The following is a 26,915-nucleotide window of genomic DNA, read 5'->3' as shown; positions in this document are numbered from 1 at the left end:
GGGGCGGGGCGGGTTGGGGGTGAGCATGGGACCACGCACACCATGCAGGTGCAAAGGCTACAGGTCAGGCCTGCCCTTCCCCTCCCCAGCCAGTCATGAAACACTTGCCAGAGCAACCAGGCAGGGGCTCTAGCAGGCTCTCTAGATGATTCTGTGCATGCTGATGTCTGAACCCCTGATTTAGGACCAGAAGAGGTGAGGCTGCAGAAAGGCCAGGGCGTTCCTTCATGCCCGCCGTCTGCTGTGAGAGTGTCCACACAGAGCAGACACCATGAGCCCTCCTCCCTCACTTCAGAAGGACAAAAAGGAGTCTCAGGGGCCATGGCTCCGGGTCCCCTGATCCTCAGGTGGGTGGGTGCTCCTGTCTGTGCACTGCCTGAGCCGGGGAGAAGCCTTAAGGCAGGGCCAGGTCTGAGAAGCTCCTAGAAACCTAGCCAGGCTGCAGAGGAGAAGAATGGTATGAACAGTTCTGCCCTCAGGGAGGGAGGGCAAGCTGGCAGGTGTGACTCTGAGCTCCAGAGAAAAGCCCTTCCTGGTCACCTGCATGGCTGCTCCCACATGGACACCATGCCTGTGAAGTGGGAATTGGCCAATGCCTCCCCTCACCCGGACCTGCGATTAATGAGCTGCACCTCATTCTGTGTTCTGTCGGCCTCGCCTGTCTCCTCTGTAAATCCAGGGCAGCACCAGAGGACTCCGAGCCCCGTCCAGTGCTCACGCTCTGTGGGTGCCCTCAGCTTGGGTCCCTTCACCCTGAAATGGCATGTTCATCTACCCCATGTGGAGTCTCCCTGTGAGGAAGTCTCTCTGAGTCCCCCAGAGCACAAACCTTCACACCGGCAGGGCGCAATGGAGTTCAAGTCCACTCCACTGGCATTGATGGGGGTCCCACTGTTGTTCATTAACTCAGCCAGCAGATACTGAGGTCACCAGTATGCCCGAAGTATCAAATAGTCCGGAAACAGAAAACAAAGCGCTGTCCCAGAGACACGCACAGTGTAGGGCACTGCGTCCCGTCCCCCCGTCCCCCCCAACACTTGGACTGCCTTTGGAGTGCTGTGTGCTAGGCACTCGGATGTGACACATTTGGCACAGAGGGTCTCAGTCAGTCCTGTAAATGACAGCTCTGTGAAGTAGGGGTTGTTAGCTCATCTTCAGAGATAATCAGGGCTGGGTAACTTGCAGGTAAGTGGCAGAGCTGGGCTTCAAACCCCAGTCCCCCTGACTCTGAGTCTGTGCTCCTCACAGCCCTGGGCTGCCTCTCCCCTGGGAGCACAGGGGTCCCACAAGCAGAGGGGTCCTCACCCTGGAAGATCTTGCAGAATGGCCGTGCAGGCGTCACTACTGATGAAATAGGGGACGAATGAGCTAGTGGTGTCGTGGGGGTAGAGACACTTGTCATGGTCAGGGAGGTCGAAAGTGGAAGAGTGGCTTGTGTGTACAGGAGCCTCCGTTCCTTCTCCAGCAGCCTCTGTGCTGGACATCTGGAAGCTGCTCTTCAGGGGCTCAGCTGAACCCCGATTCCACATATCCAAGGGACAAAAGGCTGAACCATTCCACCCTGTCTCCTGGTCTGTGACCCCTGGGAGCTCACTGCCCTCGGGCTCCCCCAGAAACACGGTCCACACATGCACCACACGCAGTTGTTGGGGGTTGCGCGCCCTCCTGGACATGCTGCTCTGGCCCCGAGGCCTCCTCCCACAGCCCCGGCCTGGAGCCTGGGAAGGCCCCCCTCTCTTCAGCCCTCTCGTCTCCTTCCCAGACACTCACAGCCTCTTGGGATGTCAGCTCACTCTGGCCTCTTCACCTGAAACCGTCATGTCCCCCTGCCATTCACAGGCTTATTGGGACCTTTCGCATGGTGCTGCAGAAGGTGGTAGAGGAGAACCACGTGGAGGTGACCGACACACTGATGGATGACAACAATGCTCTCCTGAAGGTGGGTGTGCCCCAGGTCCCTGGGCTTGCCCCTTGTGGGGGCTCCTCCCCACACACATAGAGTGGTCTGGGGGACACTTCTACTGGATTGAGAAGTGAGCCTGGAGGACGTGACTCAGGTCAGACTCTGCCAGAGTCCCTCTGCCTGGTGGCTGAGGCCAGAGCCCTTGGGGTATGGCCCAGTCTGCTGTCCCAAGGTGGATATCACAGCAGCCCTTCCTAGAGTACAAGAGAAGGGCGACTGGGGACACCCTTTCTTCTCCACTGAGGGCTCCCTCCACGTGGACCCAGCTCGGGAATCATTAGTGGTGTCCCTGGTTGTCTGAAGGCCAGACCAAGCTCTGCTGGCCACTCCAGGGTGTAGTCCTCACTATGCTCTTGGCTCTTCTCTAAGACCGCCCATTCTGCGAGGACAGGCAACTCACCTCCACCCCATTTGTCACGTCCCATCCTAGCACTGCCAAATGAGCACACGTGCACCAATGAGGCGCAGCCTGTCAGCACCTAACACATGTGCTAACCCAGATCGGAAGGAAAGCAGTCTGCCTGCCCAGACCCCGGGCTCTGATCGGAGGCATCCGGCCCCTGGAGTTTGTTTCTGTCCACTCACGGGCTTGGTGGTGAGAAACATGGCTGCTGAGTATGAACCTTAGTTAGGCCACTCACTAACTGTGTGACTTGGGCAGGTGACATGTCATCTGCAAAGTGAGCAAAATTATAGTATCTGCTTCACAGGATTGTTCAGAGGATTAAAAGAATACACAGGAAGTGCTCAGAACAGCTAAGCACATAGTAAGTGCTCAATTAATATACAAATTGCTGTTGGCCATGATCTCCTGATCCCAGCCTACCCATGTGTAAAATGGATCTGTGCCAGGGTCCCTCCCCCGGGGTCCCGTAATGGGCAGCCCTAGGTCGTAGCCAGCAGAACAGCCTCGGAAGGCAGCACTGCAGCCCCAGGGAGCTCGACTGGAGAGAGCCCCCTCTGGGCAGTGTCAGCGTGGGGCAGAACTTCCCATGGTGCCTTTGTGTGTCGAGACACTTCCATGCTGGGAACAAGGAGAGTATCTGGGGCCTCTGCTTGGCCCCAGCCAGGTCATTCTCTCCACTGGTAGGTGAGGACAGGGGCTGCTCCTTGAAGTCAGGGGGTGGGGGTGTCAGTCGCCCCAGTGAAGAGAGGAAAGGTGCAGAGCAAGCTATATACCCATGGAAACGGAGGACTTGGAAAAGAACCAAGGTGCCTGGGGAAGAGAATGGAATGTGAGAGGTGAGACGAGAGAGAGAGAATGGGGAAGTGGGCAGGGACAGATGGCCGGCCAGCCCACGCCTTGTGTTTCTAGAATCACACTCGGGGATTCAGCCACCTGCTGCCCATTATATGAGGGTGACCCTGACGTTCTGGATGGCAAAGGGCTTTGGTCAAGGTCAGACCACTGAGCAACAGCAGGGCCAGCCCTGGAATGCAGGACTTCTGATTCCAGGCCACCCCTTTCCCACCATGCTGTCTATGTGGCTCGGTGGGAAGGACGTGGGGTTGGAGTCAGCCAGGCTGGGCTCCAGTCCAGCTCCAACACTTCCCAGATGTGTGACTTTGAGCAAGCAACTTACCCTCCCTGAGGGTAGGTAGGGTGGGTTGAAGAGTTGAGATCAGGTGAGTTGACATCACATCATGTCAGTAGGATGCCTGGTGCAGTGAGCGGTCAGAAAATGTGTGCCCCCTTTGCTTCCCTTGGGGAGTTGGAGCCTGGGCATTCGGAGGCCCACCCACTGGGTGAAGGGTGCCCGTGTGGGTCTCAGGAACAAGGAAGTGTGAGCACACCTGGAGCCCCCCCAGCACCCAGGCGGGTTGAGGGAGTAACTAGGGTTCTCCCTGTGCACTGGGGAGAAACGAGAGCTGAGAGGAGGTACGCAGCCGAAGGACACAGAGTAAGAAGCCCAATCAGGGTTCTCCCGTGCACAGCCTGGGCCCAGGTTTGGGGCCCACTTTCCCCCGGAGGAAATCCCAGGCCACCCCCAGGGCCCTTCCTTTCCAGGATAGGAGGGTGGGTGTCAGGTGAACGTGGAAGAGTGCTGATCCTGCTCCTCTGGAGGGTGTCAAGCGCTGGGGCTTGTCTCTGGGAGGACACACTCAGCTCCTGTCCCCACATCTCCAAGGAGTCCCAGGGGTGGGAGGAGGTCATCTGACTTCAGACAGGCCACCCCTCCTCCCTGCAGGCAGCCCTGGTGCTTAGGACTCCTGGGGACACCGAATGATGCTCTTGATTATGTACACAGTGGACTCGAGGGCCCATCCCCAGTCCAAGTTCCACCCTCCAGAATGGGCCCTAACCTTGGGCAGCAGGGAGGAATAGAGCCAAGAGCGAGAGCCTGTCACATGTTGACCTGACTCTGCGAAGTTCGTCTTTCCGAGCCCCTGTTTTCTCATTTGCAAAGGCGGAGACGGGGGAAGGATAACACGCAGCTGGCCCTCCTCCACTAAGATAAGGCTGGGCAAGCACTTTGCCAACCCTGCGCAGCAGCAGAGGGTGGGACTGCGATCGCTCCTGCCATTGAGCTGCTCACCACGCACCTCTCTCCTGCAGACCAGCCTGTGCGTGGAGGTCCGGTACCAGGCCTCGGATGGCACAGTGGGCTCCTGGGATGACGGGGACTTCCTGGGAGATGAGTCCCTTCAAGAGGAAGAGAAGGACAGCCAGGAGACAGATGGGCTGCTCCCCGGCTCCCGCCCCAGCTCTCGGACACCGGGCGAGAAGAGCTTCCGGAGGTAATAGGCTGGGGCCTCTGGCTGCCCACTGTCCCCAAAGACACAGGATAGATGCCTGGTCCCCCAAAAAGACCCTTTTAGGCCTGACTAAGCCCAAAAGAGAACGGTTGAGTTACTGGGAAGACATATAAGGGGGCGAAAGTGTTTCTGCAGCAACCCCCCTACTCTGGAAGTCACTGGGAGGTGCAGCGTGGTCCCTGCCCCCTCGTAGAGTGGGAGAAGCTGACGGGGAGGCCTGATCTCTCTGTTCAAGACCCAGCAGAGCCAGGCCAGCCCCAGCAGCCAGGCCTCCACCCAGGCTGAGTGAAAGCCCAGGCAAGGTGGCTGCCTCCTGCCAGAGTGTAGCCAGAGGTCCTGGCTGGGACCCGGCCTCTCCTCTGTTGAGAGTACCTGCTGATACCCTCAGTGTCCTGAATTCATACCTGCAGATATCCTGCAATGCAGGTGACAGGAAGCTGTATCCAGGCCTGTGCTTTCCAAATGTATTTTTTTAAAAAAGGAGACACAATTGTATTCCTCTCAGAGCACGAGAGACAGAATCTGGGCTAGTGAATCTGTCCATAGGCGCCTAGGTCACTGGGGAGAATGTGTGAGATGCAGGTGAGGGGAGGAGCTTCTGAGGAGGGGGTGGGCTCAGAGAGAGGGAGCTGCCCCTCCCACTGCAACCGTCTCCCTCCAACCTGCCTCCACCCTTTCTTTTCCACAGAAAATTTATTCAGTTCCTGTTCTGAAAAAACATTCTAAATTAGTGGAATTTTATACTTTTATTGGACAAATATGTTTTCCTTCTTTGCACTTGAACTACTCCCCCCACCCAACACACACACACACAACTACAGACATGCACACGCACAGACAGGAGCCTAAGAAACCTCAGGGGCTGCTGGGGAGTAATATTAATGAGGTCGAAGGAACCATGCCTGTGGCAAATGCCCCGACCTTTGAGTACAGGCAGCTGTGGGGTGGAGTGCCAGCTGGGGGACTGCCCTCCTTAGACTCCAGGATGGTGGGGGCGGGGGCGGGAAGAGTGTGTACATGGGCCTCAGGAGATCCGGGTCTGAGTCCCTGCTCCGCCTCTCACTAGCCTTGTGGCCCTCTGTCAGCCACATTCCGTCTCCCAACTCCTCCACCTGTAAAACGAGGCCCAGAACAACGTTGTCAGAGGAGACAATGGGATGAAGGAGGGACAGGTTGTCACTCGGGTGCGAAGTGCTGCCCCATGGCAGGGCTGGTGACAGGTTCTTGGCAGCTGGACAATCAGAGGGTCAGGAATCTGGTGGGGAGATGCTGACACAAAAGGTACCATCTGGTCCCCATCCCCTGTCCCTTGTAGGAAAGAGATTGGCAGGGGGCTGTCTGAGACCGCAGGTGGGCTCTAAGAAAGGGCTTTCTGGGGCCAGGACTAGAAGCCACATAAGGGCCACCAATTGCAGGAAAAGGGGCACTGGCTCTGAGTCAGGAGAGCTGAGTTCCTTTAAGTCCTGTCCCGACTGCCACTGACTAGCTGAGTGACTCTGGGCAAGTCACTAACCCCTCTGGGCCAGTAACAGGAGTTGAGCATCCTGGCTTGCCTCTAACTCTGCCATCCTGGGGGATACTCTGGATCCTGGGGGAAGCCACCCTCTGGGAGCGCAGGACAGTCAAGAGGGCCACCCACCTGGGCAGCTGTGGCTCAGCCAGTGCTGAGCCAGGCCCTCCCTGGGTCCTACAGAGTGGGCCAGGGTGTGAACGGAGCTTCCTCTGGGCTCTGGCCACCCCTCGCTACACCGAGGGCTCTTTGAACAAACTCGGCCCACAGCCGGAGCGTCACGGTGGCCCTGGCCCCAAGCGGGGTGTCCCTCATCGCAGGGTTCCCCACTCCTCTCCAGCCCTCAGAATGGCAGAGCAGGGATGAGTTGCCGAGCCCATGGGCACTTTGCTGTCAGAAGCACAAAACTGGGGCTCTGGTTTATGTATGTCTATACATATCCACCTTCATCTCTGACAAGGGACTCGGCACACTTGTGCGCGCACACAAGTGCATGTGTGTTTGTGCACACTCACACACACACATTCTCCCGCTGTGTGAGGCCAGAGAGCTGCGCACACAGCTGGTCTCTGGGCTCTGCTGCTGCCGGGCCCTGGGAGCCACATCTTAGAAAGGACAAAGAGAGGAGCCCCGGAGTTCATCTCGCAACTGCCCTCTAGCGACTTGGGGCTTTCCCATGGATTCCCTGTATTCTACACTCTGTCTCCTCTCATTTTCCCCACCTTCCGGGTCCTCCTGCCCTCCATGGTCCCACCTCTTTCTGCCCAACTCTCCTTCCCTGGTGTCCCTGTGAATGTAGAAGGTCTTGCTAGGCTCCTCTCTGCTGAGTCCACCTTGGGGGGTCAGTGGGAGATACTTTTCCTGTTCTGTTTATGGCTCATCCTTTCACTCTGGTGGGGACTTACGGGAGCCACGTACCTTCCTCCTACGCATGGGGCCGGAGGGCAGCGGGGCACGTGTGCGGGGCTGGGGCTCCGTCAGAGAATCACATCAGGTCGGTGCCCGGGGGTGTGCATAGGCGTGTGTGTGCATGGTGACACACCCAGCCTCACCCCTGGAGTGCAGCTTTACCAGCTCCTCTGCCCCCCCTGCCCTCCTGTCCCTTCACCAGGCTGCATTCCAGGGATGCAATAGCCCCCAAACAGCTGGGAGGAGCCAGGGCCAGGGCCATGTTGGAAATGTGGGGTGAAGCAGTGCCCAGCAGACTCCTCCAAACTCAGCTGCTTCACCTGGGGTCCCCTCCACCCCCCTTCCAGGGCCAAGTGCTCCCCTGAGGCCCCCCTGGCACCATGAAACACTTGGGCACTAGCAAACTCTAGGTTTCCCCAGCAGGCGTCTTGCTAAATCTCTCAGCCCTGTGGCTGCTTTTAACGGTGCACATGGAGCCACTGGGGCGGGAGATTAAGGAAGGCCAAGCGGCCACAGAGAGAGAATGCTGGCTGAGAACGGAACTTCCCCAGCCCGGCCGCGGCAGTAAAACACAATGTGAACTCTGGGAGAAAAGTCAGGGCTGTCCAGGGCTGCATGAAGAGGTCCCCTAGCAACAAGGACCACCTTGAGGTCAAGTGCTACCCCACTGCTGTGGCTGAGTGACTGAGGGCGAGCTGAGCCTCGGCTCCCTCCTTTGGAAAGTAGGGCAATAATGACATCTGCCTTGTGAGATGGATGGATTCAGTATGACGAGGGCATGTTAGAGTTCTCCCACAGGGCCTTGGTGCTGATGTCAGTCCTCCTCATAGCAGTGGTCATGGTAAAATCACGAGGGCATCCTTTTCTCACAGAGTCCTTTACCGTTTTTCTGCCTTTCCACGCTCAGAGTGTGGGCCCGAGTGCAGCCCCTCTGATGGCCCAGTGGCCTGGAGTGTGTGGGGCTAAGTGCCAGGCGGTGTGTGCTGTGCGCCAGGGTGCGGGTGCCCGAGGTGCCCTGGCCGGCGGTGCTGAGAAGCCCTGCACTGGCCAGCCTGACACCTGTCTGCGATTTCAGAGCAACCCCCCACCGCTCGGGGACAGAGACAAAGCGTCCATTTTACCCCTCAGCTACCCCAATTCCACCCTCCCGCCCACCCTTGCCCTCTGCCAGGTAATGCAGCTCCCGTTCCAGCTCCTCCTCTACTGCAAAGAGTTTTGAACTTTTCAGGGGTACGGAATTCTTTAAAAAACACTAACAAGCAAACAAAATTCCCCAAAACCTGGATCAGTAAGTCAGAGGAAGGCGGCCCTGCTAGGACTAAAGTGGGGGGACAGCAAATCTCCCACTCAGCCCCGATTCTCAAAAGCTCCCTGGAGCCCATGCCCCACACAGATCTCAGTGGGTCCCAGTGGCGGCCGACGCCTGACCCGCCCGGGCCCCCCCCAGCCCAGGGCTGCAGTGGGGCTGCCGAGACAGTCCACACCCCTTATCTGCCCTCTGCTCAGTGGTCTCAGCCAGTGGTGGCACCTTGAGACCTTCAGAAAGGGCTACAGACCCACTGGCCAGCCTACTGGAGAGGGTGACTGACAAAAGCTGGATTTCAGCCGCCGTCTGTCCAGGCCTTTGGGTCCTGAGCTGTTGGAATGTGAAGTTCGGTTCACCTGGGCAACGCTGTGCCAGGACAGAGTGTGAGGAGAGAAAGGACTTGCTTACTGTTCCTCGCTTTCTTTTCTTTATCCTCATTGCCACAGCATCAGGGAAGCATTGAGAGAACATTCCAGAAGGGTTTCTGGAAGCCTCCATAAAGTGGGAGAGGAGTGCCATTCTTTCCCCGTTCTGAGTCCGGGAGCAATAGCTCACTGGCTTTTGCACATCCAGAACCTGCCTGGCCCGGCTTTCTTCTCAGGGCCCCTCAGGGCACCCTTCATGCAAGAACCTGCCCATGGGAAGGGGCCCGGGAGGAGTAGGGTGGCTCAGACCTGGAGGGCGGCCAGGCTCCTCTAACTGAATTCCCTGAGGCAGCTGTGACCCACGTTCAGAGGTCTCTAGGCCCTGGGGGTGGAGGAAATCAGCTGTCACCGGAGGCCCCTGCCCTCACCGGGGTTCCAGGTCCCTCTCTCCCAGACCTGATAGAACCCTGCCCTGCAGGCCCAGGTGCCCTAAACTGAGAGGCTGGGAGTGAGGGGACTCTGGGACAAGGAGGCCCCCTGGGAGCTGGGGGTCAGCAGGCCAGGGGCTAAGTCTGCCAGTGTCTCTGGTCCACACCCTCTCATACGAGTCCCCTTGTCTCCTCATTTCTTCTCCCTACTCAGCAAAGGCAAAGAGAAGACCAAGGGAGGCAGAGATGGCGAGCACAAGTAGGTGTCCCAGGCCAGGATGGAGCCCACGGGGCTCAAAGCATCCCCACCACAGGGTGCGGATGTTGGGGCGGCCCGTGTCAGAGGGCTGAGTCACGGGCTGTCCTGGTGGAGTCAGCACCAGGGGACGGCAGGGCCAGGGGGTGAGGGACAGGGAGGAATCGGGGTGGGGCGGGCAGGTGGCCGGGCCTTCTGGTTTCCATCCCTCCTCCCTCCTTTCAGCGCCTCTCTTCCTCTCCCACTTCCCTGTCGACTCCCGTCACTGAGAGTCAGGTGTCCCTGTGTGGGAGGGCGTGACCAAAGTCAAGGGATCCGTGGAGGCCCAGGAATCGAGGCAGGGCTGGGCAGATGGACACACAGCCCCGGAGGCCCAAGGGGGACAAACTCCGGGCACCGAGTGGCTGCAGGGTGGTAGCCGGATCAGGAAGCCCCAGAAAGCTCAGGAGAAACGACCAGCCCCTAGTAGTCCTCACCATCCCTATTCCCCGAAAGGCTTCCTGGGGGAGGGAGGGATCAGGTGCTGTCTGAGAGGCGAGAGGAGGAAGGGACCCCAGATGAGAGGGGGAGCCACGGCGGGTTGATGTGGGTCTCACAGGCATCCCCAGAAATGCACGTCAACTCAAAACCTTTCTATCATCCCAGGGAATCCACAAGGTCAGTGGCAGTTCGGGCTAAGCATGCTGGAGGGGCCTCTGGCCCAACACCCTTTCTTACAGCTGACAAATCGGAGTTCCGGGGAGGGGAAGCGACTTGCCCCAGAACAGGGGCAGAGCTGGCCCTCAAACCCAGGGATTTCACCTGTGTCCGGAGTCTACCATAGGCCCAAAGAGTTTCGAACACTGAATTTAATTCAGTTCTCCAGACGTACCAGTGAGAGCTGAAAAGCCAGGAATGTGGTCTTTATTTTCCAGATAGGAAACTGAACCTGTGAGATGTCGAGAGATTTGCTCAAAACAGTGATCCTAAGTCAAAAATGAGTTGGCATAGGATGTCACGGGGACAGAAGGATTGTGTGTATAGGGGTCTAAAGGGACCTACGCTGCACGGGCTTGGAGCATCTGCTTGTGTCAAGATCCTGGGCAACTCAACCTTATTCGTTGTTTCCACAAAAGCGTATCGAGTCCCCACCCGAGTGTTATGCACAAGCAAACGCCTGATGCCAAGGCAATGGCACCTCGTGGGGAGAACTCAGGCCCAGAGACCTGAAGGGTGGGGGAGTATGCCAGGGTTCAAGCAAGGGAGGAAGACTCAGGCCCAGCATGTGCCAGGCCTGGAGAGGGCACTAGGGGGCCGAATCCTGGGGGGTATGGGGAGATGATAGCAGACACTGAGCTCCCCTTCTTAGGGAAAGAGTTCAAAGAGTTGGGCACTTAAGTTCCTCATGGACACTTAGCCATGAAAGGCCTCTATGAGACAGGAATGACCTCTCTGTCCCCTGGACTCCCAGGCTGAGGGCAGCCATGCCCTCTAAGGCCCTTCTTGATTTGCAGCTCCCAGACTGTCCTGGGCCAGCTTGTCCTCCAGGATTCAGACTGGCCTGTTCCCTGGTCCAACTGCAGATGGACTAAGGGTTGTCTCACAGTCCGGGAACACAGTAGGCCCACCGTGAGTGGGAACATCATCCTAATCTCTTGTCACGAGATTAAGTAAACTGGCATTTACTATTCTAATTTTAATGTGTAGAGTTTTAGGACGATTAAAAGGGTAGGAAACTGGGATTTCTAAGAGGAGATTAAACAAGTCGAAACTTGTTTCTAACCTAACACATGGCTTTGACCTGCCCCCTGAGCGCACTTTCGGGGAACCTCAGGGCAGGGTTGCAAGGGGAGCTGTCGACTGGAACAGGCTGCACGCAGTGGCGAGTGCAGGCCACACTCGGAGTAGGGCTGGGGGCTCTGGGGGTGGCGCAGCTCGGGGATGGCCAAGGAGTGCGTGTACCAAGTGAGGCCCAGGACCTGGCCGGAAGGGGAAAAAGTGTGGGGGCTGGTCTAACTCCCTGGAGGGTCGTCGTGTGGTAAAGCTCTCAGTTCCTGTCTCCCCTGAGGAGGAACCAGTGAACACGGGTGCAAGTTGTGGTAGACAGAACTTGACAATGGAGCCATTTCCATTGAGAAGAATCTCTTTCTCCTTATGAGGACTCGAGATCCCGGGGAAGGCTGGTTTGGGGAGATGGGAAACCTGTTCCCATGATGCTGTTTGCCTGGGCCCTGCAAGGGGCTGGGTCTCCAGGGAGAGCTGAGGAGCGGAGTCCCCTGGCAAACGGGATAAGTATGGCAAGGGCACGCACACCGAGAGGCCGGCTTGGAGACAGCGTCTTGTGCAAAAGGTCAGCTGTCCCGCCCAGACGAGGGAAGGCATTCAAAACTAAGTGAAATTCAACACACTTTGAAAGATGACTGTAAAAGCTGCAATTATGAAATTAGCTGTACTGGAGCATGGACAATAAGAGAAATAAACCCACAAAGGAGCACTTGGAGAACATTTCCCCAAGGTTTGAAAATTTGAGACGATCCAGAGAAGACCCCTGGACTCTGCTTCTGTTCTGAAGGATTTCGCTTCCCCTGCGGCCTGAGCTAATGACACTGAGCTGGTTCTGACTGAAGGCGAGTGAAAGGCAGAAGCCCTGGGCGGCCATGGCAGCTGTCCCTTCTCAGTCACGCCCCTCTAAGTCACGACCTCCAGAATAACAGACCGCACTAGGGGGACCCAGCTCAGGACATTTAGTTTGGCCAATTCCCAGTTGTTATGAATACCAAGCTTTCCCTGAGGACCCCCGGTGCATCACCCACCACGACACCCTTCTAGACCTGAGCGCTGGATCTAAAAATGCAAAAAAAAAGTTTACAACGAGTGAACTAACTTTAAAATCTCTTCTCTGGAAGAAAAATTGTGGTCTAAGCTGTAAGTGCGTAGCATTCCAACTTGGAAGAATCCAGGAATGGGAAGCCCATATATGATCGTGAATCCTTGGAGAGTCCCAGAGGCCAGGCGCCCGGCCCTGCTTCTCCTGCTTTGTGCAGCCATGAGTAAAGGGGCCACTGGTTGCAAAGCAGTTTCTCACTGAGTTGGTTGTTGGCTTTCTCGCCACATTATATCTTAGTAACTGAAGAACCCAACTAGACCAAATGCAGGATTTTATTTAAAAAAAAAAAAAACCAAAACAAAACCCTCAGCCACCAGTAATCTAATCAACAAATCAGATCTGAAAAGAAAAAACTGTCTTTAACACAAATGGATAATCTTCAATTTTCTCTGATTAAGTTAACATTTACTTCGAAAATAACCCTGCCCTTTGCCAAGAGAAGCAAGCACGCTGCTTTCCAGGAACTGGCACTGCGACGGCATAAAAAGCTCTTCTGTAGTGAACTTCAGAAGTGTCATCGATCCGAAAATGACAGAGGGCTGTGCCAGCCGTGACACCGTGCTCTAGTGCCCACAGTCCAGACGAAGAGTGGACCTAGGTGAGACACAGGGAGGCACAGGGCGCCAGGTGAGAACCCCGATGTGAATTTACCCGATACGCCCTGCACCTGCCATGAAGGGTGGATCATCATTTTGGATGTGCTCAGGCACACACCTGAGATGGTTCAAACTCTGCAGGATCCGGGGAGAGGGGCTTCTCCTTTGAATCAATCCCAGGCCTGGTAGAGACTGGTTGGGTAAGTATAGTGGGCTTGAAGGTCTCAGTCTTCGCTTCCAAATACATTTGTTTTAAGGAATAAAGTGAGTGTTGGCTTCAAGGGCCATAGCTGCCCAAGGGAAGCCCAGACCCTTTTCCGCTTTGGTGGGTCCTTGGGACCATCATCAAGAAGCTACAGTTCTCTGCTACCTGCACCTGTTCTGGGCTTCAGGCTGCAGGGCCACATCCCATCCCAGGATGCCCAGAAGCCAGCTTCGCCAGGCAGAGCCCGCTTCCTGCCTAACCCAAGGCTTTGACCTGCCATCTGAGGGCACTTTCCAGGGCGGGGGTGGGGCGTGCATTACAGTGAGGGGATGGGATGGGGAGCGGTCCGACTGGAGCAGGCTGCATGCAATGGCGTCGTGTAGGTCACACACGGAGTGGGGCTGGGGGCTCTAAGGATGGCACAGCTAGGGGATGGCCAAGGAGTGAGTGTACCAAGTCAAACCCGGAGTCCTCCAGCAGACTCCTGGGTAATCAAGGAAAGAGCAAGGCCGTCTGGGAGGAAAGGAATCCCAAACACGGAGACAGGAGGCAGAGTGAGGGCCTGCACTGGGCCCTGTCTTGGGGGTCAGAGTGCAGCCCCGCTTTACGGCTGCCAGGCAAGGAGGAATCACACTGCATGGTTCAGGGTAAGCCAAGCAGGACAGTCCCCTTCTCGCCATCACACAGTTCTTCCTCACGGGTTAACTGATCTGCTCAGTGTTATGTCACCAGTAATTTAACATTGAGAGTGGGTTCTTCCAAAACGTGTTCATGCCCAGATTATGTTTGAATGAGCCCCTTCTCTGTAAACACAGGCACGGCCTATGGCACTCTTCGAAGATGACGTCTGCATCTGAACATTGTGCTGGCACATGGCCCACACCTCTACCTACTGGTGCAGGCCCTGGGGGCTTGCCGCCGGAGTTCAGAGTGATCGGGATGAAGGGGCGGGTACTCACCGAGCCTGCAGTGCCACAGCATCAAGGATGCGGTGGAAATGTGGCTGAGCCTCTGAGACAGAGGCTTTGTGCTTCAACCCCAACTCTCTGAGCTGCAGGTTTTCCATGGGTTGAGTGAGAATTGTTAGTCCCTCCCAGGACTGCTGTGAATAGGAAATGAGCAAACATCTGGAAAGCCATTGGCCTGCAGCAGTTGCTCAAGAAAGTTTATGTAATTTTTGTTGGCTATTTTATATATCTGACATATCCCCTTTTTAGAAGGGAGAAACTTTTACAAATAATTCCAAGGCACCCATTTTCCTGTTTGAGAGCACCTTTCCTCCCACTCCTCCCTTAATCACTTTCCAGAAAGCGAGATGCTAGAGAATGCAGACAGGGCGGTGTTGCCCCAGCCTTCTCTCACCCGCCTGACGCCTTTTTAGGGAATCGGAACATGCCAGTGCTTCCTAAACTGTGAGCTGGTCCCACCTGGAAAGGGTGGCTCTTGGTTGTTCTCTCATTGGGAGACAAGACACACGCCTCTCCATGTCTTGCCTGGAAGATGAAGAGTAAAGAAAAGGCCTAGGGCTAGGATAGGGCCACGTTTGGGGGGTTAGGGTGGCTCTCCAGCCCTGAGGAGAGAGGCCTGAGGTTTCTAGGCCATCTCTCCAAGGACAGAATGGCTTCCCTCAACCTCACATGGACCAGCATAAAGAGCAGGGGTCTTGGGAACCATAGTCATGCCTCCGCAGAGGGATGCATGGCCCAAAGATGGGTGGGCCCTGCTCCAGATGAGCTCAGGGTTGGAACCCGCACCTCACCCAACTTGGGCCTACAGGATGACAGAGCCACACCCAGGAGGAGGGACAATGGGAAGTGGAGGGTCAGGTATCCAGCTAATGCAACATTAATGGGGTAATGGAATACTGCACTTTACCCCCTGCTGATCCTACTCCTGGTCCCTCCTGGCACCAAGGATTACAGGCTCGGCTGCAGGGACCTTACTGAAGGAACAGTGAGGACCCCTGACCCCTTCCCTCAGCCCCCCTGACTGCAGGGCCTTCTCCTGAGGGCACAAGGCCACACCAAGCCAGAGGAAGAGGTAGGAACTATGGAGTCTGCCATAGGTTCCTGGGAGCTGGTGGAAGGGGGACTCTCCAGTGAGAGAGGACAGGCGGAAGGGGCCTTTTTAAAACTGGGGCCAAAGATAGATGGGAAACAGCCTATCTCTTCCTTTTCACTGGGGACCAAGGAGAATCTCAGGGCACAGAAAGGTTGGGAGAGGCAGGGCAGGCTTTGAGTGCTGGGCCATCTGAGAAGCCAGCAGCTAGTTTCAACCATATCTCCCAGCTCCTTGGCCTCCGCCCCTCTGAATCCTGTTCCTGACCTCTGTTCTGAAGCTTTGTCTGGGGTCTCCTGGCTTTCTTTCCACCCAGTTGTGGTGGGGTGCAGGGACAGGGAGGAGGGGGTTGGGGGCACTGGTGGAGCTTGGAGCTCTAAGGCTGGACTGAAGGGGCTCAGATCAGCCCAGGATCCTGAGGGGCTCCAACTGAACGGTGCTTTCCAGCTGAAGGCCACCTTCTCTGGTCGCTGGGGCCACGACCTGTTCCCTTGGTGTGAAGGAGGAAATGGGGGTGGGGTTCCTCTGCCCCTCATGGCCCCCTCCTGGCTCCCAGTTTGGGAAGCTTGGCCCCCAGTCTATTTCGGTACCAGTAGGTGAGAGGCTGGGGCTTGGATCTCCTTTCCCTTACGTGTTCTCTCGGGTTTTTTTCTTCTGTATTTGTGTGTCTTCCTCCTTGCCTCAACTCCCTCCACCTCCTTATTCTGGCGGCTCCTCTCACAGAGCTGGGAGGAGCGTGTTCTCCGCCATGAAGCTCGGGAAGAACCGGCTCCACAAGGAGGAAACCCAAAGACAAGGTACGGACGCGTGCCCCTGCCCACCATCCTGCCATTTCTGCACACCTGACAGTGACCAAACCCCCCCTCTCTTAAGGCAGCGCCCCAACAGGCTCTCCTGCGATTGGCCAGTGGAGCCACTTGGGCGGGGCCTGGCCTCCCATTGGCTGGCGGAGGAGCCAGGTCTTAACAGTGGTCCTCCAGAGGCTGGGGTGTGTAATGGGCATCACTGCTGGTCTAAAGCAGAACGGAGACCCCTACCCAGCGGGCCTGTTTAGGAAAGCCTCCTCCTGCCTTCTGCTCCCACTCTGTGCTCTCCATAGAGAAGCCTGGAGGTTTTTCATTAGAGGAGGAAATAACAAAACACAAAATTGGGGGGGAAGGTGTCCATTTCTTATTTCTAGGGGGAAACCTAAGTCCCCGAGAATGCTTGCTCAGCGGCAGGACTCGCTGTCTTCCCTTTTCCCCTCTCACCGGACGGCAGGGAAGGCCCTGGGGAGACAGGCAGGGTGGGCCCTGGATGCTGGAGGGGCCTGTGGCACTGGTCCCTCTGCAGCAGCAGGCTAGGAAAGGGGCAGGCATAAAACGGGAAAAATAGAGTGGCTAAAGGAGATGGGTGTAGCTTTCTGGCCCAGGTCCTGCTGATCACATGCCTCCCTCAGGGCTCCTGGCAGCCATCTCCAGTACCCACTGTGTGGCCCACTGGCCCCAGCAGCCCTCTCTGTCCCTTGTGCCCCATGCCAGTTCCAGCTGCGCCCTTCTCCTTCTTAGACTGGAGAGGACAGAGCTGCTGGCTGAGGCCCAAACCAATCATCCTCGGGTGGCTTCTTAGCATCGTCCTTTCTTCATCTCAGTGGGTTAATACACATCAGTACAGGGTTAGGTTCTGAATCCCTCCCGCTATTTTCCATGAATAAGTTTCTTCCTAAGCCTCAGTTTCCCCATCTGTGACATGAGAATAGTCATGCCCTTCCATGCACTATTCTCCTAGTGCGTGGAAGGGCATGACTATGAGGACTAGAGATATGTGTACCAATAGCCCAGCATTGTGCCGGCTCATAGTAGCCACTCAATGGCCGCTGTTGTTACAAGAGGCACATGGGGTGCATTCTCTATTTCCTTCCTTCTTCTATGGGGACAGTCTGTGCTTCAGTAAGTAATGTACAGTAAGAGTTACATTCGATTAAAATTTAAAAAGCAAGACCAGATAGAATTAAAATCAAAGATCAAGATTAGGTAGGAAACACTGTAGACATACAGGCCATACATTATTAGCAAATGCCACCAGGTAAATCTCGAATTTGACTGTTAGCTTCCCAGATACCAAAGCAAAAGGGGAAAGGACAGTCACTATCCCATGGCCTGGCCCACTTAATCTGCCTTTGCTCTTCCCCAGATGAACCAGCAGTGCTGGAGATGGGCGACTTTGACCGCCTGGCCACACGCCTGGCAGAGGGGATGGACCCGGACTGTATGTCTCTAGCTTCTGTCACAGCTCTCACCACCAACGTCTCCAACAAGCGGTGAGTGGGCAGCCCCCTGCACCCCCAGTTACCACCACCCCATCAGGCGGGAATGTCCAGGATTTGGGTTCATCCTAACTCTGCCCTTTCTTCTTTTCCTGGATGTCTCTGTTACCTCTCTGCCCCCACAGGCAGAGGGGCGCAGGTGAGAGCGTGTTTCCAAGTCACTGAGCACCTCCAGGCCCAGGGACGTCACAGAACCGCCCAACCCATATCTGAATCTGTTGCTCTCATGTCTGTCTCCCTATTAATTCTGCCATTGGCTCGTCGGCTCTGTTGGGGCCTCCAGGACAGCTAATCCCCATTCTGTTTGGCAGCCCTGGAGTGTTTGAAGACCAGGGTTCTGTCCCTATTCCCTCCCCCCAAAGTCTAACCACTGCCAGGGCCCCTCTCCTCTCCTGCCAGCAACCCCCTTATGCCAGGCCCAACAGCGCGTTCTCCTCCTCAGATCCAAGCCAGACATCAAGATGGAGCCCAGTGCCGGGCGGCCCATGGATTACCAGGTGGGTGAGGCAACTGGAGGCCTCGGGCCCTGCATTCGCTAGGGGGGTTAGGGAAGGGGGTCTGGCCTGATGTGCATTTGGAACTCTGCAGAGGCTGGGATCCGGGGGTCATGGACAGCCTCAACCGAATCTAAATGCCCAGAGTAAGCCTGTTCCTGGAGGCAAGCAGAGAAGTGTTGTGAGCAGAGAGGTGCAAACCCAAAGAGGAGCTTGACCGCTCTGCTTGCGTTGGTCAAAGCCAACCCGCCCCAGCCCAGGGTTTGTGTCTGGCACCGGACTTCCTAAAGTAAGAGGGCCCTAGAGAAACCATAGAGGGACCAAGGAGCAACCTCCTCCGAAACAAATTCCAACCGTCAAAATTAGAGCCTCTGAAGAAAGCTGGGGTTTTTTCGGTGTATTTTTAATTGTTGCTTTGTATTATTTTAATGTCATAAGTAATGTCAATCCTGGCTATCTATAGATAGAGTGTGGGTGTTTTTTCTTCTTTTTGCTTCTCTGTATTTTCTGAATTTTTTGTTTGAATGTTTCTAAAACTGGACACAAAATGGCTGGGGCAGGAAGAGATTTGCAGCTGCAAGATTGTTAATGGGCTGCAGGACAGGCAGGGCAAGTTGTGAGCATGACTGGTCAGTGCTGGGACAGGGCCACACAGGGTAACCGAACACCAGGACAGCCCTACCAGTGGGGGACCTGATGCTCAGCTTTGCAAGACCAATCGTCAACTTTATCTCTTCTCCCAGAGTTGACCAGAGCCTGAGAGGCTGAACTGCATTAACACAACTCACAAGAGGCTCCTATACAAGCCAGAAGCACCCAGTACCTATTTATAAACTGAAAGCAAGAAGGGCCAAGGGACCACCCATTGCTTTAGACCTTCCCTTGGGGACTAATGAGACCCAGCTATGGGTCAGAAGACTGCTGGGCATTCCTGGCACTGCGTGAGTGTGCTGGCTGGTCAGAGGGGACAGAGCCTTCAGGAGACCCCACCTACCGCTACACTTCCTGCCCTAGGCACCAGCACCAGACCCCAGAATCTGTGTGACTCCCTTCTCCCAGGGGAGAGCTTGTCTTTCATGCCCAGTTCCCAGGCCCCTTGTGCATCACCTCCTTCTTTGAAGATAGCCCTACCTCACCTCACTCAGGTGATGACCAGGTGGCACCTTTCTCTGTAGCAGGCACATCTGCTCATGTTTCCTCTGGACACACCTTGTCTCCCTTAGTCCTCACCCCAGGTTGTTTTCATCCAGTCCCTGACCATCTTCCCAGGTACCTGCAGAACAGCCCGAGGCAAGATCGAGTGGCCCTGCCCCTGTGGTTTTCCACAGCCTCAAGCCACTGAGCTCCTTACAGGTTTGGGGATGTCACTCCCTCACCTCTCTGCCTTCGTTAGAGGAGGGAATAGCAAGACTTCGAGGGCTTTTCCAAGGGACCAGGCTCAGGCTTTACTCCTCTGGGCGCTGAGAACAGGAAAATTCCACAGAACCAAGACCCCATGTCAGACACTGTTACCTCCACATTGTCACCCACTTGCCAGGTGAGGGCACAGAAAACAGAGCCGCCCTTGTTGCTGTTAATGAGACGGTATTTTCTGAAGGTTAACTCTATGGCAGACACTATGTCAGGAGCTGTGTATGCACTTTCCATTTAAGTTAATGTCATTCTTATAACCCTCCAAATACGGGTATTACTACATTTCACAGGTGAGACAGGGAGGCCAAAGGGGGATAAGAAGCCTGACCAGGTCAGTTACACAAAGCTAGAGCCAGGGTTCAAAACCAAGGGTGTCCAACCATGCCAACCAGAACGATTGATCTCTTTTTTAGCCTTTTGAACTGCCGCTCCCTCCGGTGCCTGGTTATCTTCAGCTTACTACCTGCTGCTTATTTTCCAAAGCTCTTTCAAACCACTTCCTGCCAGAGACTTTTACTGAGTACACCAGACATTCTCCCTCCAAAGACTTTGTAAATGATGTGAATTGAACAAAACAGTTGTATTTAACCTGGTAACATGAGCTCTCCTTGACAGGTTCCTTCACACCTCAACTGCAAGTCTTAGCATACTTTGAGAGAGAGCGTCGAGGATGCAAATGTTGAATTATTCTTGCTTCCAGCAAGAAAACCTACCAGAAAGAACTTTACTCTCCTGGAGAGCTTGGCTTTGCTGAGCTAGAAAGAACTCAGAAAGTACAGCCATGTGGCGACAGGAAAGGGACTTAGCTGAATTCAGATCCAGGCAGGACCCCAAGGGCTCCAAACAGTGAAAGGACCATGGCACCCTCATACCCCTTGTTTCTTCTGTGTAGATGGTCTGTAATGTGCAAACCCTTCTCTGACTACTGACATTGCAGACGTGAGAAGCCACAGTCTCCTCCCCATGAATATGCAGATTCCCCATCAGAGTGAGCAAAGCTTGGAGCTTGGCAGAGATGTTCTTGGTGGGTCAAGGTCTTGAGTCTATTCCCTGCTCTCCCTTCCCAGCACCAAGACCTACTACGTCTTCACCTCCAGACATCTGTCCACTTTTTACCTGCCTGTCATCTTCCCTACACCTCTAGCTTTGTGCAAATACTGCAAAACTACAGTGTTGTGCCCAGTTCTTCTCTGGTCTCCCGCCCTCAGACTGCCTCCTCCACTTGATCCTCCGGGATCTTCTCAAAACGTACATCTGGTCATGTCACATCTCTGCCTCCAGGAGTTGTGGGAAGGGAAGATTATTTTAGAAGAGCTGTGCTGAAGGGCCCACACCTCTTGTGGCCGGCTCCCAGCGAATGTTCTAGCGCAGTCAGATCACTGAGAAGCAGGTCACAAAGCACCGTGCCCCTGGGTTCTCCTAGGACACAGGTGTAGATTTACATTCAGCATTGTTCCCTGAGATGGCTTTCATGAAGCCACTTAGAGATTACGTCCCTTATCTTGGAAGGAGAGGGTGGAGTAGCCAATTACTAAAAGCATCCCCTCGGTCAGCTGGTCAGTTGGTCTCTTTGCAGCTCTAGCTGCCTCTTCATCTTTCACCCAGGAGAAATCAAGCCCTCTGCTGACCATCAGAGAACTGGAGGGGAGGGTGGCCGATTTCCTCCCTCAGCTTTGTTCTGTTTTCCATTTCAAGTCCAAGCGACGCCTGCCCCTCTGTGCCGTCCCAGCTGGGGAAGGAGCAGCAGGACGGCCATTCCTAGAGCATAAATACTTAAACATATGCTGCTTCAGGAATAGCACCACGAGAGTCTGCCACCAACACCAGGCAGGGACCTCAGTCGAGTGCTCTCAGGGCTCCCCGTGGGGCCACCACTCAGCCAGCAAAGAGCGCCTTCTGGAGCCTCTCTCCCCACTTTAGCCCATCCAGGCCTCTGCCCTCCTCCTCACTCCACCTCCAACCCCTTGCCTCCAGAGCTTCCAGCCAGGGCCGTCTGCCATTATTGGCTCCACTCACTGGAGGAAGGTGGACATTTTGGGTCCTGAAAAGGGGCTGTCGTCATGGCCGGGCCTCTGTTTGAAAACCATAAAGACCAACCCGCTGCTTGCATTGGAAAGGCTGACCTCCCCCCGGCGTGTCTCTAGTGCTTTGTCGTGCCAACACTGGGTCTAGTTCCTGGTCTTGACTTGCAGAAAGTCTTTTTTTTAAATATATTATTTACTTATTTTTAGACAGAGAGGAAGGGAGGGAGAAAGAGGGAGAGAAACATCCATGAGAGAGAGAAACATAGATCAGCTGCCCCCTGTACCCACTCCAGGTATGTGCCCCAACTAGGAATTGAACCAGCAACCTTTAACTTTGCAGGACAATGTCCAGCCAACGGGGCCAGAAGGTCTGGGCCAGAAAAGCCTTTATTTATTTTTTTTAATGGAAGCAAGGGGATGGGTTAGTTATAGAAAAAAATGATGAGATCTTTAAAATATGTCTTTGGTATATGGAATTTCTTCGAGGTCAAAACTCTATAAACCTCTATGCAAAGAATATTCTGGAAGGACTTCTAGTGTCCATTTACTCTCTTCACAGTAAACTCTCAGAGTTAAGTTAATTAGCTCTATTTGCTTGATAGCTCCCTGAAGAAATGGTGATTACTGAACTTCCTCAAAGCTCCATCCCCCATGGCTCCCTTCAAATTCCAAATAGAAAGGTTCCCATTCACGGTTCAAGTGCTACTTCAATTGGAAAATGTTCAGGTTCCAGTTGCGCACACTCTCCCAGCAATGTTCTCATTGGCATTGGTGTTGCTATTTTTCGAAACATCTTTGGTTTTGACGCGTGGAATTTTCTTGGACTTTGGAATGTTTATAAGATTCTGACAGATACAGTGGATGATGGTGTTGTGGTTATTCTTTTTTTTATGAAAAGGGAGACAATTCCCCTGAGTGAAATCAAAGCCCAGCGATTAAAAGGCTCAACCTTCAAGGTGAGAGGCATGTGGAGCAGCCTGTGTAGTTTCATTAGAAGGATGTGCTGAAGTCAGTGCTAATTCTAGCTCCGCAAAGGTTATTTTGTTAAAATGCAAGTTCAGGAGAGTCTACTGAAGCGATAGGGAGCACCGTGCAGAGGCTGTCTCCGGGGGAGACCGACCCCTTAGCCGCAGGCAGATTTGTTCTGGCGGAACCGGCTCCAGGGCTCACACATCTTTCCCTCCGGCCCCCCTGCTCCCCTGCCTGCAGGTCAGCATCACCGTCATCGAGGCTCGGCAGCTGGTGGGCCTGAACATGGACCCCGTGGTGTGCGTGGAGGTGGGCGACGACAAGAAGTACACCTCCATGAAGGAGTCCACTAACTGCCCCTACTACAATGAGGTCAGTGCCCATGGGTCCGGGCAGGGGAAGGGCCTTCCAAAATGTAGCAGGAGGCTGGGCCCTACCCCCACCTGGGCCCATCGGGGAGGCAAGGGGCACGAAGGGCTACCAGCAGAGGTGACCTTGACCCACCCCGTTCCAACCCCTAGAACGTCGATGTGCAGCGTCACATCCCCTGAACCCCCAGTGGAGACCCCAGCCTGACACTGGTCTGGCCAGGGGCCACCGTTGCAAAGGAACAGCACCCCGTGCTCCTGCACAGCCCTCAGAACTATCGCGGTGAAGCGCACGCCCCGTGAGGCCTGGGCCCAGTGGCTTCCCAGGCCAGAGCCCTGGGGCAGGGTCCCCTCATTCCAGCCCCTGCCTGTGGTGGCCTGGGGACATTAGTGAGCACTCTTCTACACGTGTTAGCTATACTATCTGTTCTGACTCTCCCAACTGTCAGAGGTTGTCACCATTAACCCTATTCACACCAGGGGACATTGAGGCTCCTGGAGAAGGAGCTTGCCCGGCGGACCTTGCGGGTCCTGCGAGCTCGCCCTCCCCCTGCCTCCAGGGCGGCCTGGCCTCTGCGGGGCTCCTTCCAGAGCACAGGCCTGCAGTCTCGGGTGGGAGGGGGGAAAAGCCCGGTGTCCACTCCTGTTCATTGCAGCCATTGAGGCCACATCAAGATCAAAACACCTCAGAGACCTCCTGGTTCAATCTCCCCATCTTACAGAAGCGGAGACTGGGGCCTCAACAGGGCAGGGGCCAAGGTTACGGAGAGTGCCGTTGCTGGAGAAGGGCCCGGCCTGCCCAGTCTCAGCCCAGCACTCGGTCTGCCACCTAGGACAGCTGCCCCGGACACATCCTCTTCACTCTGGGCTCCCGGGGGAAACCCATCCTAAGTGGCTTTGGTGACGGGCGCCCAAGTCTCCCTCAGATACCTGAACACATATTGGCCTAACCTGGGAGCCACTGGCCTGGGGTCCCCAGCCCCCTCTTTCCTGGTTGGGGCACCCAGTCTGCTTTCCTGTGGCTCCAGGCCGTGAGAAACTGGCCCAAGTAAGGCATGTGTGTCCAGTGTCTCGGCGTCTGTCCTGAGTGGTGAGGCTGAGGGTGCCGTCTGTCATTAAGGGGAGGCCATCTCCTGGGAAGCTGTGGGAGTCCCCGGGCTGTGCATCTTCAGTTAGAAAACTGAGCACACTTCTGCCCTTCCTAAGGACCCAGGCCTCGTGTGTGACACAGACGGGCCCTGTTCTCCCAGCTGGTCTCCCACCTCAGTGCTCAGGACGCCTCCCCCAGCCCACTGTGGCCACCAGCCCAGGAGCCAGGAAGTTCAGGTTCCACATCTCTGACACATCTTATGCCAGGGCACATCCCTGACTGGAGGAGCCGCCAGCCTAGATAAGGGTTTGCATTCCCCTAGCAGATGCGGAGACGGGTGCGGTGGCCTTCCGTGGTTATTCGATAGGGGCAAAGCCACGCTTGGCCGTCCGAGGGCTCACCTTGCACCTGGCCCATGCACCTCGGGTTTCATTCAAATTGCTTCCTCTTTCCCAAGGAAATAGCTGCTCTTGTGGTTCCCAGCAAACTCCTGCGCACCCTGCAGGGCCCAACTCAAATGTCCTTGCCACTGAGCAGCCTTCCCCACACTCTTTGGGCCGAGATCAGTGCACTTCTCTCTTTGTGACAGTAATGTCCCTGAGTTCTAGTTGGTCCTTCATGTCTGTCTCCCTGGGGCACTGGAGGCTCTGGACTCCTGCATCGCTGTGACCCGGCCCAGAGGCCGCGTGCCCCTGGAGGCTTTGCTAACACCTTGCCGAATGGTTACTCGGCCAAAGGAAGGACAAACATCAGCAGATCATCTACTGTGGCCCAGGCCCGTGCCCGCCAACACGGGGACCACAAAATCAACAGCTTCCATCTCCCAGGTCCAGCCTAGGAGCCATTTTCTAAACTTCATCGTTATCTCCACTGAGACTATCCATTTCATTCAAACAAAACTTAAATTTGTTCTTGGTCACATTTTTGTCCTTTTTCACAAACCTAAGTAGCTCAGGTTTGTGCAATTTCGATTTCCCCTAAAGCAGTGTTTCTCAAACTCAGCACTGTGGTTATTTTGGACCAGACAATGCGTGGTGTAAGGGACTCTCTTGCGCATTGTAAGATGTTCAGCAGCATCCCTGGCTTCTACCCACTAGATGCCAATAGCAATCCCCTGTCTGGTTGTAGCAGCTGAAAATGTTCCCAGATGCTGCCAACGGTCCCCTGGGCGTCTCTGCCTCTGCCCCCCTCGTTAAGAACCACCACTCTGAACTACCTTCCCATGGTTCTTTCCAGCCCCAAAGCAAGACTTACTTTCCCTTTTCTCGTCTTTCTATACCACATTCTTCTTCACTGAAAAATACTCTCCTGGTCCTACGGGTGTCCTGCTTCTGGCTAATTCTGAGAGCAGGGGAACCTTCCTTTGGCTCAGTAATCACAACTGGGAGCAGTGAGAGCAGGCAGTGTGACTTAGCAGATTTCTCAGTGATTATGAAAGGGAAACATGCACAGGAAACACAAGGACTATGACCACAGATGGCCCAGAGAGGGCAAAATGCTGGTTGTAGCTTAATTAGCCCCCTCTCCGAGGGCCGACATGGCTCTGAGGCACTTGGCCCGGCCTGGGCCCTCCTGCCTGGCTCCAGAACTGTCTTCGTATGAAGGAAGGCCCACAACCATTGCCCCCCAAGAACCATCTGACCGGGCCAAGACCCCTTCCCCGTGGCTGCATCTGGTCCTGGCCACTGGCACCTTCCTTCTGCCTAAACCACCTCCCCCCTCTGCCCTGGACCTGTCTCCTTCTGCGTCCCAGTGAACCTGGCATTGTAACATCCACTCAATGCCGCCGACTCTGCCTTTACTTCTCCTTTGGCTCCTCCTTTGCCTATAAGGTGTTCTACTCTCACAACTATGGAAAATCACGTATGCTCAGGGACAGAAACTGTCTGTCTGTCTCTGTCTAACTATTCAACTATCCATTCATCCATCTAGCTACGCCTTTCCTCAACCCCACACACCTGCCTCCTAGCGACCACCTCTTCCCTCCCATTCGCGGCCCAACTACATGAGTGGTCCCCGCTTCCTCACTTCCAGTCACACCTCGGTCTCCACAGTCGTCTCTGTCCCAGGACTGCACTAAAGCTGCCCGTCCTTAAGTGCACCACGGACCTTGCTGTCCCTGAGCACGACATCCTCTGTCTCCCCCTCTACCTTGACTGCCCAGCTCGTCTCACCCACCTGCCGGTCCTTCCCCTGGGGTCCTCAGGGGTCCTCTCCTGCTTTTCCTGTCTCACCAGCTCCTCTCTCCCCGTCTTTCTTGGCCTCTCGCTCTGCCCACTGCTGAAATGCTGTGCTTCTTGGAGCCCTACCCTGGGCCTGCTTCCCCCCAACACGCTCCTTGGGCATCTACCCCAGCTGCAAGGCATCGGTTGCCCTCTGAGTGTCTGGAGCTCCCCCCTCTCTCCAGAGCTCCCGTCCCCCACGGCCAGCAACACCTGGCCCAGTTGCTGCCGTGCACAGCGGTGGGTGTTTGTTGTGCCCCGACCACGTGCACACCTGTTCACCTGTTTGACAGAGGTCACCCTCTGTCAAACCGCGACTTCACAACCACACACTCAGCTCCCCGCCCCCGTGAATGAGGCCCCTGGAGCGGTTCAACATGGCAGCCCTGGATCCTTCTCCCCACATCACAGAGGGGTAAACTGGGGCTCAGAACAGAAAGTGACTGGTTCAATAGTAAAAGCTCGGCCTGTCTGTCTCTAAAGCCAGAACATTTACCCAGCAGCGGGAGCAGATTTCCGTGACATTTCCCCTAAATACATTGGCAGCATTTCTTCTCCTTCTCCCTGCCCACAAGTCTCCAAAGTAGGGGTGCCTCTGCTCACTGCCCCCCCACCCTCCCTCCCAGTGCCTGCACCCCGAGGCCACGAGAAACAGGTGGGCACTGCACCTGGGAGCCGCAGCCCCCAGCTCAGGACAGTTCACACCCACATCCCTGGACACCCAGGGCCTTCATAGGCCGGAGTCCATCTGTTCTAAAGCTTGCCCTGCTCCATCTTCTAACATCTCTGAAATGAGGCCACATCCTCCCAG

General features: G+C 55.4%; 1 protein-coding gene across 5 annotated transcripts in view; it reads left to right on the top strand.

The window, feature by feature from the left end:
* The window catches only part of OTOF (otoferlin), an 80,845-nt gene that overhangs the window by 28,281 nt on the left and 25,649 nt on the right, over positions 1-26,915 (top strand). For 3 of the 5 annotated variants that reach the window (XM_037146773.2, XM_037146775.2, XM_037146772.2), the window contains exons 4-9: positions 1,840-1,939; positions 4,521-4,702; positions 15,943-16,016; positions 17,392-17,518; positions 17,967-18,021; positions 22,665-22,796. In XM_037146773.2, the coding sequence (XP_037002668.2) occupies positions 1,840-1,939; positions 4,521-4,702; positions 15,943-16,016; positions 17,392-17,518; positions 17,967-18,021; positions 22,665-22,796 (670 nt within the window). Of the gene's footprint in view, positions 1-1,839; positions 1,940-4,520; positions 4,703-9,452; positions 9,498-15,942; positions 16,017-17,391; positions 17,519-17,966; positions 18,022-22,664; positions 22,797-26,915 lie in introns of all 5 variants that reach the window. The other 2 variants (XM_037146774.2, XM_053667009.1) reach the window with 1 other exon arrangement.

This window comes from Artibeus jamaicensis, unplaced genomic scaffold, assembly GCF_021234435.1.
Source record: "Artibeus jamaicensis isolate MK-2021 breed Jamaican fruit bat unplaced genomic scaffold, CSHL_Jam_final contig_465, whole genome shotgun sequence".
NCBI lineage: Eukaryota > Metazoa > Chordata > Mammalia > Chiroptera > Phyllostomidae > Artibeus > Artibeus jamaicensis.
The sequence above is the reverse complement of the archived record's forward strand: the minus strand, read 5'-3'. Positions and strand labels throughout refer to the sequence as shown.